This window comes from Rhopalosiphum maidis, chromosome 1 (assembly GCF_003676215.2).
Source record: "Rhopalosiphum maidis isolate BTI-1 chromosome 1, ASM367621v3, whole genome shotgun sequence".
In the NCBI taxonomy this organism is placed as follows: domain Eukaryota; kingdom Metazoa; phylum Arthropoda; class Insecta; order Hemiptera; family Aphididae; genus Rhopalosiphum; species Rhopalosiphum maidis.
In genome coordinates, this window is record NC_040877.1 from 39,623,509 (window position 1) to 39,636,761 (window position 13,253).

At 25.7% G+C, this 13,253-nt stretch overlaps 1 protein-coding gene across 1 annotated transcript; it reads right to left on the bottom strand.

Moving 5' to 3' along the window:
- Positions 1–10,070: 10,070 nt before the first annotated feature.
- LOC113548462 (CDP-diacylglycerol--inositol 3-phosphatidyltransferase) lies at positions 10,071–11,675 on the bottom strand. The gene is made up of 5 exons (XM_026949351.1): positions 11,535–11,675; positions 11,034–11,168; positions 10,700–10,853; positions 10,471–10,634; positions 10,071–10,395 (listed from the first exon to the last, which is right to left on the bottom strand). The coding sequence occupies exons 1-5, from the start codon at positions 11,578–11,580 to the stop codon at positions 10,250–10,252; spliced, it is 645 nt and encodes a 214-aa protein (XP_026805152.1). The 5' UTR covers positions 11,581–11,675; the 3' UTR covers positions 10,071–10,249.
- Between the last annotated feature and the right edge of the window lie 1,578 nt (positions 11,676–13,253).

Here is a 13,253-nt window from a genome sequence, read left to right on the forward strand (position 1 = left end):
GTAAAATTAGCGCACATCATAGAATGAAACTGTGGTGACGGATGTAAAATTCTTTTTGTGTTTAAACTTGTTGTTCATATATGTCACCATCCAAAAATTTTTTATTATTCATTTTATTCGTCATTCCATTCTTGTAGATTTCTTTCACAATAAGTGAACTATTATTTTATAATTTAATTTTAATTCGACAATAATCAACCATACCGTGTGAATTTTATAAATTCATTTCTGTTTCAATTAATCATTATTTAAAGATATAAATACACTCATCATGTAAATATAAATTATTTATTATGAAATTGCCTACTATAATTAAAAAATAGTTGAATCAGTACTATTTTAATTATTTTTTTTTTTAGGCAATACAAAAAATTTAAATATATTAAAATATTACATTTTAAAAACGGTTTCCCGCCACATAAAAAAAATAAATAAGTAATCTAAATACCCAAGAATACTATTTATATTTTCTTATAACCCAAATAATTATTACCAATGTTTTTTTGAATAGCCAATTATGGTTTTTTTGTCATGAATGATTGTTTTGTTGTTTTTAATTATATTATAATTATATTATAGTCTATGAATTATATAAAATAACGTAGGGGTTAATTCTTATGAAAGAAACCATTAGAGTGTACTTGGTAAATTTAATATTTGTAAAATATTATTAGGTAATCTGTTATCAATGATAATTAACAAATACATTCCAAATTTATTGTAAAATTGTATTTATTTGTTTAATTTGAACATCCTTTACTTTTAGTAATATATTATCTTTCCCAATGAATAAAATTATATTTATATTTTAGTATTGATTGTTTTTCAAGCATCCAGTAACATGAATTTATATCTGTTATTTTAGTCAAATATGATTATTAGAAATTCTTAGTCTATATGAGTTGTAACAACTAAAAATTATAATTGTTTTACAATATGATATATTGATAACAAAGGAGAACAAAAAAATTCAACAAAATTAATGTCAAAAAATATAATTACATCATAATTACAACAATTTATAGAAGTAACATGTGTATTACAACATTGTGTGCAAAAATAACTAGCTTGTAATATCTTCAGTTATTTTATTAAATGTTTATGAAATAAATAAATATGCATTCATATGAAAACACAAAATTTATAAAATGTACTGTGTTCGGTTAATGGGCCACAGGTTAAAAATATTATTTTTACAATGAGATTATTTTATTATTGAATACTCATTATTTCAAAATCTAAATTTACTCAATTGTTTTTAAAATATTTTTCTTACATATTTTCCAACAGAAATAAAATAACATTTATTATATATATTAGGTTTTTTACATTTTTGAATGACAATTTTTTAGATTTCATATATTAAATATTCACCCTAATAATAACTATTTTTTTCTTACTATTTTTATTTTTTGTATTAATTCAAAAATGATTAGCAGTGGATACTTGGAAATTTATCAAATGATTATGTGATGAATAACTATTAATTATGTTAATTATTTTGTTATAATTAAAAAAACAATATTTGTGGGGACTTGTATCTTCTACATATGTTATGAATTTTTAAATATATGTTATTACTCAAAAGTGAATAACATTAATATAATTTTGTATAAACTACAGTAGAATCCGCTTAATAGGGAGTATAACCGGCACGATGATGGGGACACAGCAGCTTAAGAGGACGCTATACTAGCATGTGTTGTCTTCATCTTACAAACGTATACCTACATTGCAAATTTTTGTTCAGTAGGATTAATTTTGTTTGATTAACTTAAATATAAAGTGAAACGACCTATTATAAAACTTAAAAGTGAGAAGATTATCTGTGTTTTCTCGTCGGCTTTTTACGATATTTACGATGTTCTGGGTACCCAGTTATTACTTGTTGCCCGAGTAGGTACTCTATATCATATTTAAAACTCGACTCTTACCCGTTATCCGGTTAGTATTAAAAATTTTACTCGACCAATGCTAGGAACCCGGTTAATAACAAATTATCTACCCGGAACATCTCTACTTGTGAGTATGTAAAATATTTATGTTTAAAAATACTCATAATTCGCTTAACAATTAAAACATCGTAAAAAGCCGACGAGAAAACACAGGTAATCTTTAACTTCACCTTAAAGTTTTAAAATGGGTCATTTCACTTTAATATTTAAGCTAGTCACACAAAATTAACCCTACTGAACAAAAATTTGCCATGTAGGAGTATACGTTTGTAAGATGAAAATAACACATGCTACTATGCTGGTATGACATCCTCTTAATGGGGACAAATAAGCAGGGTCCCGAATAGATTATGTATTTGTTACATTAAAATTCAGTTTATTGGAACAGGGGTAGGAGCCCCCCCCCCCGGGTTGAGAACCGCCGGATAATGAGGACAGATTATCACCACCACCCAATGTATCCCAATTTAGTAAATTTGACTGTAAAAACCGCATTTTATTTAAATCGGTTGCTATATTTTTATTTTTATGTTTATAACATTTTTTTAATCTTCTTTCATTCCGGTTTGTTGTTGTGTAATTATTTCTTGTCAAGTGTCAGTAGTATCACCATGGACCGAATGTCAATTGAAACACGTGTGTTAGTTGTTGAGACCTTTACCAATCTAACGAAAATAATGCGGAGACTATGTGACAACTTTGTATCGTCGGCTAATAGGTCAATGCATGTAACCCTTAATAGTGAAATTGTTCTGAAGGCATTAAAATATAATTTTTTTTATTATTCTGTTTTCTAAAAAGCTTAATTTTTATTTTTTAGATATTAAAATAGTATATTTATAAAGCAATGTTATACTTGCTAAACTAAATCAGTGGCGTATATAGAAATTAATTTCAAGGGGGGTTAAAAAAATATCCATTCTCAATTTGCTACCGTAATACTTATAGTAAAATAAATTATTTTGATACCTATATTAAAAACAAATTATGAACTATGAATTATTTTTAATGATGATTTAGGCTGACAGACGATAGATCGTCTCAACTCAGAATTGTTTTTCCTATACTTCAATGATCATAGGCGGCACATTCATTCTTAAACTAGGGAGTGTTATAATGTTTTACCCTAAAGTGACCTGTAGGTGGCCGCCTCCCTAAACCACCTATTAGTTATATATACCAGATATACATTAATTTAATTTCAATTAAAATTATAAATTACTACATTAAAAAAAAAAGGTACCTAGGGAATCTGATTTTCAATAAACAATTTTTTTGTCCAATATATTATAACCGATTTTATATATTTTCCTTTATAATATGAAATCAATAAATAACAACTATTTTCTTATTTAAATAAATTGTATATTTATAATATTAAAAATATAAAATATCATTATAGTTATTCCGGATTACATGCGCAATGCGCACATGAGAACTTCCAGCAAATAATTTTTATCGGGACAATATTTTTTTAACACTATCATCCATGCTATTAAACTTTTACATTAAACTCCTAAAACATCATAAGACATTAGTACATCACTATTAAAATACCTTTTTTTATTGACTGAATTTACACTTGTTTGGAATTTCTTTACGTAACATTTCATTTAATTAGTAAAAACCAAATTGTAAAATAAAATTATAAATCAAATATTGACAAATCAATAGCTTATGACGTAAAAGTCTCATTTCCAAAATACGTTATAAATAGGTAACATATTATACTAACATCACAAGCCCAAATACCCAATATTGTACACATGTATTATAAATTATAATATATGCCTTTAATCTATGTATAAAGTATGTACTATGTACGTCCGTGGTATTAGTGGCAGTGCATTGTTAATACAAACACATTACTTATTTCTATAACCGCAAAATTACACTTTTCATAATATTTTTAGCTCAAAATAAACCGGGGGTGCTAAGTCCGTATGTGCGCCAATGTCAATGATATTATATCATAATTTAATTCAAATTGAATACACCTATTACAGTGAGCCAGTACCCAGTCGACACCTAATGTACCAACATCAGAATACTATAATGGTACCCACTTATCTACCTTTTTAATTCTGGTGTGTAAACATCTAAATAATATACGAGGTAATCGGTCAAAAAATCCGTTTTAAAAAAAGTTGGACAAAAGTCCGAATTCAGTCTTACCTATTATATTATTAAAAATCTTATACTTAATCGTCTTAATCCTAAAGTAAATCAATAATTACTTTATGAAAATTTAGTATGAAGCTATACTTATGTCCGTTTCACCAGTGGCTTACGGGCTTTAGCCTCCTCCCCCCAAAAAAAAAAATGGCTAGCCCCAAAAATGTTGATAATTTGATTAGGTATATTGACTTTAAAATTTAGATTATTATATAAAAAAATTATCAACTAACAAAATTGAAACATTAGGTATAACATATTATATATTTATACTTGTCATTCTGGGTCCTCTGTATATATTATTAATATTTAAAAATGATTAGAATTTATCCCTCCCCCCCCCCAAAAAAAAAATATCCTGGGTGCGCCCCTGCTGTAGTCTATGATTATACTAATTAACATATTTTTAGTACAATCGTCAGTCAAGTGTAACACGATGTTTTTAAAATTATTTCAATAATTATAAAAAATAAGTAATACAACATGTCAATATGACACAGTGGCGTATATAGGGATTAATTTCGAGTGGAGGGTGTTAGGGATTCACTTCTTCACTTACCTTTTCCTTCATACTAGAAGTACAAGTGTACTTAAGACCATAAGTTACTAGTGACCAACACCCGACACCGTTATTACTGACTTACTGCTACAGAAGCTTGAATATTAAATCAGAAAAATCTCAAAAATTTAACCTAGATATGGGTCTATAGTCCATACATATTAAGAAATAGTGAATTACATAAATAGTTAAATAATTATAAGATAATATACAATTATACGTGCATACTAATAAATTTATACGATTACATTAAGATGTCGTTAAACGGTTTTAAATACACGGATAATTTTAATTTTACTAGTAAATAAAATTAATCAACTAATAATTATCAGTAAAAAGGATAGTACTTACCTATTTATAGATTTCAAGCAATCTTCGTGCTATCATATAAAAATTATATTTATTATTTATAAAAACTCATTAATTAATTAAAATACACAATTATTTCAAAAATAAAAGATAAATTTCAGAGTATAATTATTAAGATTTTTGCGTACTGAAGCAAAATTGCCAAAATTAATAAATTTTGATTTTTAAAGATTTATATTTTAGTTAGGTAACATATGCTCAGGTTGCACAAAAATCATCCGATAATTCATTGGCTCCAATGCTCCATTAATCATTATGCTTTATTAGTTTTGTCAGTTGAATTAAATATTTTATTGGTAGATAAATATTAAGAATCGTTTTGCTCATAAACAAACTATTATTTATTTTATTATATCTAGAACCACAAACATAAGGTTTATGGAGTATTGAGGTCCATTTTTTAATTTTGCTTACCCTGCCAGTTAAGTCTGTAGTATGTACACGCAACAATGCAGCATGCTCATGGACCATGATACAGAATTTGCATGAAAGTATGAAACACTGCATCACTTACTTGAATCGGCATAAAAAATCAGAATCATCATACTCTTCTAAAGGCTCATATCAGTCATATCTATTTTGATATAAAAACTTTTTCGATGATATTTCAATAATAATTATCGTGAATTCGTCATTTGGCTCTGAAAAGACGATTCTATAATTTCTATTCATTATACAATACAATTTAACTGTTTACTTTAAGATTTAAGTAAATAGGTACTTCCTAATTTGTGAAAGTTTATATCCAAATAAATATTTTATTCAAAAATAATAAAAACGAATATCTCATTATTATGTTAGTTAATGAATCAATAGTAATAGTGAGTATATACTAATTAATAATTATACTAGATATAGTGACTAACGGTTGACAACTTATTGATACAATAAGGTCTTATATGGCTTTGTGAAACGTATTTTAATTTTTATCGATTCAATAACTCAATTTATTGGAATAATATCTATTTATTTAACCAATATATTATATATAACCGAATATTATTCAAAATCAAATTATCTTTTATTCACAACCAATTTGCAATACCTAGGTAGTTTTAGTTTTTCTAATTTAGTGTGAAATATATAACTAGTACTCGTACATCGTACTATATAAAGTAGTATAACCAATTAATCACAAACATTTATATTAACTGTACTTATATTTTTTTTCACTTTATATAATATTACGCACCTATAATTACTATAATTAAGTTGTCTATAGGACTCTAGACGAATGAAGTTCTTTAATCTTCAATAGATTGACTTATATTGATTTGTAAATCTTAAATAAATATGTCAGAAATTAAAAAACCTAAAATGTATAGTATTCCAATAATGGTATAATATTTTTATTACAATATTTATAATAAAATTAAAAATGTATAATAATGTTTAATTATTCCCTAGCCTCCAAAACACTTAACTGCGCATCTCATTGTGTCGATTTTTAATTAAAATTAAAAATTTGGTCTCCTTTTGCATCTGATCCAATTTATTCTCTTGAGGTGGTTCAAAATTGTTTCTTGAGACTAATAAGCATTAAATGTAATATTCCACGTTTGCCTCAAACTTCATATGAACCGCTATTATTATATTTAAAGCTTGATACTCTTCAAGTCTGAAGGGTCAAACATGACATATTTTTAGTTATAATCTATTAAATGGCTATATCTATATTTACTGTCCAGATCTATTGGCAGATTAATCATTTCTAGTTCTTGGTCATATGACATCACTAGAACGACTTAATACTTTTTATGTGCCATTCCAGCGTACCTAATTAACATAGTAAGAATTAAGAATGCCCCTCTAATCAGTCTAATTAGATCTATGCAACATGTAAATAATTTTAATGTCAAAAATGTATATATTTATAATTCTATTAATTCTTTTAATTTATTCAAATTAGGTATGTTGTATGTCAGCCGTCAAGCGCCAAACAATAAATTACTGACCTACAAACAGTGTACAGTGTAACTAATAATTTATCTATATAAAGATGATTGTACTCATTTTTATCTAGAAAAGATAAAAATTAATACTTTTTATCTAGATAAATATCAGATAATTCCATTTTTAATTTTGCAAATATTCAGTGATATAAGTATATTATTAGATAAAAAAAGTTGTCATTTAAAAACATATGAAACTGCATTCTCTAATTCAATAGTTTCAATAAAAGCTTAAATTTGAAAAAAATATAAAGTTAATTTTATAGATGTTTTTGCTCTTGCTATTATCAGTAACTTGCTCTTATTAAAAAATTAAATAATATTTTTAATTTTCAAACTTTTTTTTTAGTCCATTTAATAAACTATCTAGATAGGTACTCTTAGATAACTAGAATTTTATCTAGATGAAGATAAATATAAATTAGTTGAAAATTATCTAGATATTTTCCAACATTACCTACAAATGAATAGTATGATATTTATGTACATTTTTTAACCCCCCCCCCCCGAATTTTTTCTGCGTTTTCGATTGTCGTATGTAAATATAAAGTTATAAATATCTAATACTTATATTTATTTCATAAATTTATTTAGATTTCAGTTTTATAGATAAAACCACTCACTACTCAGTAACTCACTAACCCATGTTATTTGAACGCACAAATATGTTTTTAAAGGAATACTTCGAGTGAGTTTTTCTGTGACACGTAACACGTCCTCTTAATAATTTAAATGATTCAAAACTTGATAATATAATACATAGTATAAATATATATTATTAATTATTATATAATTATTAATTTTAATAAACAAAATTTTATAAACAAATAATAAACAATTTATACACTTATACTAGATTCTGAACGGAGTGATGAATGTATTGATTTACAATGATGTGTGTTATTTTAATTATTGTGTCTGTCATCACGTATAGTGTTTTGATTTTCGACTTCAGCCTCTCTGAAAAGGGAATTGATTCTAGTTGGTACATTTGGGGGGTCAAAAGTAAAAAATGTCCAGTAGTTTTCAAAAGCGTCAGGAAAAACCCTGAAAAAGTAACGGAAAAACGAATTTTTACGCATAACCACTTTTCGACAAATGTTTATATTAGCGTTATCTATTTACGATTAAATTTTCAAAATATTTAAAATTTTTTTAAACTAATTTTCTAATTTTTTCTTATTTTTAAACTAATAAATAAAAAAATTTTAAATTAATTTTCTTGAAACGCCGATTAAAAAATTTGGCTTTCTAAAAACTTTATAAATTTTAATACAAGGTTTATCATAAGTTGTTCTTATTGTGGTAAAAAAAAAAAAAAATCAAAAACCGTTCGTTACAATTTTTGTTTATAAACATCAAAAGTTCAAATATTACAAAATATGTCAAAATTGCGAAAATTTGCAAGGAATTTTGAAGTTGAAAATTCATTACAGTTTTTTGATTTATACCTAAAGTTAAAAAAACCCAACACAAGGTTCTCCACAACTTTTTCTTCAAATAACTGTAAAAAAAACTCCAGCGTCAATATAGAAAACATTTTATGAGCGTATGAAATTTATTTTTTTACAAAATCGAGTGATATAACGATATATTACAATTTAAATATAGATAATAATATAATAGGTATATACTACTAATTATCCTAGACTGACAAATCATCTCCGTTCAGAATTGTTTTTCGTATACAATGATACTTGTCATTGCATCCAAATTTAACACATCCATTTTCTACAGCAGAGCGTTACCCACTTGCCCACCTTTGTTTTTATTACCTTTTAGTCATTGACTATGATAGCTCGACAATTATTTTAGTAATACAAAATTATGACTATAGATTATAGAGGGAAATAAAATAAAAATATGAATACAATATTAAATAACGAAACTAGCTTCCAATACAAAATTAATTATCTTTTTGATAACTGCTGCATATTTAATATTGATCATTGAAAATATGTCGGGAGGGGATGTTAAGAAATTTCAGGTAATTGAGCAAAATTATACGCTTGGTATGTAAAGGGGAACAGATAAAGAATAAATTACAGAGGCCAGAGACTTTCAGTTAAAGAAAAGGTACTTGTATCTTCAACTTCAAGTGGTTTCTATAGTAAGTAGGTAGTAAGTATATAACAAATAAAGCATTACGTAAAGACCTAAAAATTGACATAGTTAACCAACTAGCCAAAAATTACTATACCAAATTTCACGCACAACTACACCATCCAAATCCACTCCTCACACGCTACCTGATAACTCTCCACGCCGTCTCAAAAGACGATGGTGTAGAGATCTCCTGAATTAATTAAGTAATCATGCTTTGAAGGGTTCTGTCAATGGATAGTCTCCCTCCTCATGTAAAACATGTCATTTGAGTTAAGTAAGTCTCTGCTATTTATCGCATTTGCTTATTGTACAAATGATACAGATTGTAAATATATATTTTTAATAATAAAAAAAAAAAGGTAATAACCCAAATGGTTTGTTTATATCTCCTTCCACCTTTGTATATCTCAGGGAGCATACACACAGTACATACATGCAAATAATAATAGTCCTCCCCCAAATTTAAAACTAAAATTGCACCTATGATTTCAAGGAAGACAACATGAAGTATGGTCTAAAAAACCGTTAGTTCACATTGATAACATTACCCTTGTTCATTGTTACAGGTTTATTTTTAATCCATTTAATATATATTAAACTAATTAAATGATAAAAATAAATCTAGGCTGATTAAAAGCTGATTCACATTTTTGAATATAGGTATAATTTGCAAGGTTAAGTAAAAAAACTTTATACTAGAACTAAAATGTAATTTTTGTTTAAATAGTATTAGTATATTTATTTATTTGAGTCACAACAAGAACAAATATTAACTAAAATTATTTATTAATAATGGAAATAATTTTCAGTAAAATATGTAATAATTGTCAATAGAATAGAACAGATTCCACTATTTAAAAATAAAATAAGTATACATCATATAAACTGATATTTACGTTTAAAAAAGAATTATAATATATAAATGTAATATTAATACATTTAAAATAATGACTAGAAACCAAACATTTTAATAATTTATAAGTACGTAATATCTGAACTTCTACAATAAAAGGAACCAATAAATAGAGTAGTGTTATGATAATGGAATGCTTAAAAATATAACACACTTGTGTATTAATGTTTAAACTATATCATAATTTTTTTTTGTATATAAATTTATATATACTAACAACCTATTGTTTTTCTTGACGCTCATTCATATCAATAATGGACAAATTTATACTAGCCACATAACAATGAATTAATGATATTAATGTCTTAACAAACATTATTGGACTTGAAAACCAGCATAATAACTTAAATAAACCATGACCTGCAACTAAAAGAAAAAAACATAATGAATCATTAAGATATTTATTATTTATATTATTATACTATTTGTATTAGTACATACTCATTGGTCCTGTAATAAAATGACATAAATATAATGATGCAAAAAATAGTTCATTTCCTGCACACATAAAAAATAGTACGGGTTTTGATGTATAATACCATTTCATGATGGGATTTCCAGACATATCTACAAATTTATGACTAGTTTTACCTTGCAAAATTGATCTATTAAAAACAAATTAATATAATTATGAAAATGAAAAATATTCATAAAATGTTGTATAAATTACGAGTGTAAATAGATCCAGTGACAAGCAATATCAATAATACAGCTAAGTTGAAATAAAAACATATATTTTGGATAAAAATTAGACAGCGCAATACATAAGCTCATTGTTCCACAGCGGTCAGTTAGTTGATCCAGTATAGCTCCAAACTTAGTACCTAAAAAAGTACACATTTACTTAATAAAGCACTATTTCAATTATATAATGTAAAGAAATGGTATAAATTTTTGAAAAAACTAATGAAAATACATTTACTAATATTTTAAACCTATCAATTAGCAATAATAGATTAACTAATCTGATTGTATTTAAGTTATTAAACTCATGATTTACTTACTTTGGTTAAATGCTCGAGCTGCATGCCCATCAAAAGCATCCAATAATGCACTTATCACATAACAACTGCATGCAACTTTGTAATTGGTTGGCATAAAGTAAATTGAAACAACTGCTAGAACTATTCTGGCATATCCTATAAAATCAGGTAAAAACCAAATTTACTAACTAGTTGCTAGTATAAAATTTTAATTTCAAGTATTAATTATATATAAATCCAGATTTTTTTATTTCTCAATTAAACTAGATTATTCTTCGAGTTCTGAATCAATTAAAAAATAATTCATAAGAGGTACCTATTTTAAAACTAATTGCTTTTTTAGATTGAAAGGAATATTTCTCTAATAAATAGTAACCATTTAATAAGGTAATAACTAGAATTTAACACAAGGTCTATGGAATTTATAGATAGGTACGAAACAGTGGGTGTTGGCGAGTGTGCATTAAAATTACTAATTAGTTTAAATTGATTTTAAGTAAATAATGATTCACAGTAACTTACCAATTAAATTTGGCACAAACAAAAAAATATTTTCTTGTTTACCCATTTTAAACTGAATGTAAGTAGGTATTTAATATAATATTAATATATAAATATATAAGTATTATAAACAATTATAAATATTACAAATTTAAGTTTAAATGAATGTAAAACGTTTAGATAACTAGATGTAGGCTGTCACTATGAAATATTAAAATAATTTTAAATTATTAAATCGTAATAAGTAGATGTATTAGTGAAATACAATAGGCAAGGTAAAACAGTAGAATAGGACGCAAAACAGATATTGGCGTATAGAAAGACACAAGTACAACACTACTTGCCGTCTGTTGGCTGAATACTGATGAGTGGGTACTTCGGCACTTGACACTTGTACAACTTCAAACTTGGCCGACTATTGACGAATAGAAATACACAAAATATATTATATTAATTGATATATATAATATGTGATAACGTAACGTTATAATAATAATATTGATAATGAGGAACAAGAATACAAATAATAAATTGTTATAGAATATTAAAATTATATTCAATATTTAATGTTCTATGATTGATCTGTGGAATGAATAATAATTAACGATTATGTATTTAAATGATATGTATTGCCAAACACAATAACACATCGTTTTTCGGGAGCATGGCTAATTACAAATTATTGTATTATTATTGTTGGTAATTATATCAGTCAGGAGTCGGAGTATGTTCCAAAAGCTTAATACTTCTAAATTGTATGGATGAATTAAAAATTCTAGTGTGATATTTACATATTTGTCCATCGACGACTTTGACCACTGAAGTTTGTTTTTAATACAGCTTTGTACCTGTACCGCACAGTTGGTATTCCTATTTTCTTGGTTGATATACATTATACACAGTTAATTAAACTCCTAAAATGTTTAATAAATAATATTATAGTATTTAAAGTTATTACTGTTATTGCTATATTGTATTGCATTTTGTTCCTTGTTACTAGCACTGAATATTAGAGCTAACTATTAAACTATATATATTTACTTTATACATTTTATATGTATGAAAATGGTGACACCATATATTATATAAATTAATGACACTTAACCAACCTTTTTTATAGGTAACTACAGACCATGAACTAAGAAAATCCTCTTAGTTCATGCTACAGATTATCACCTATTTACACAGATTTCTATACTATATTTCAACATAGTGCCTGTATAAAATATTTTGATTTTTTATCACTGAATAATATGTTATAATTTTAAAAGTGTTTATTGTTTGTGTACTATTATTGTATTTTAATAATTCAATAATTATTATAATATAATATTAGGTTGATACATCATATAGTATAAGTCATACAGCTATAAACATTTATATTGAACATAGAGCTTAATAAATAATTTAACAATAATATAATATTTATATTTCAAAATTTTGACAAAAATGTACCAATAATTATCATATTACTAATTAATGTACCAATTATAAAATATCCTCATAAATAGAATCTGACGCTTAGTCCTCGCTCAGAATCGTTTTTTGTAGTTAAATAATTATTGAATATTAAATTAACACGGCAGTGACTTAGTCGATGAATAGCAATGTAGTAGGCACAATTTAAGGTATATCTTAAACCGTGGTAGGTACCATACAAAGCAGACACGAGGAAACTAAGTATACTAGATATATCATATATCTTGGTCCATGACTTCATTTTACTCCATTATACATAAA

Bases quoted from the DNA above. Each gene is read 5' to 3' on its own strand.
- LOC113548462 (XM_026949351.1), bottom strand. From the start codon at position 11,580: ATGGGTAAACAAGAAAATATTTTTTTGTTTGTGCCAAATTTAATTG. The intron at 11,169-11,534 runs GTAAGTTACTGT...CTGATTTTATAG, and splicing joins GTTTGTGCCAAATTTAATTG to GATATGCCAGAATAGTTCTA. The intron at 10,635-10,699 runs GTAATTTATACA...TGTTTTTAATAG, and splicing joins CACTGGATCTATTTACACTC to ATCAATTTTGCAAGGTAAAA.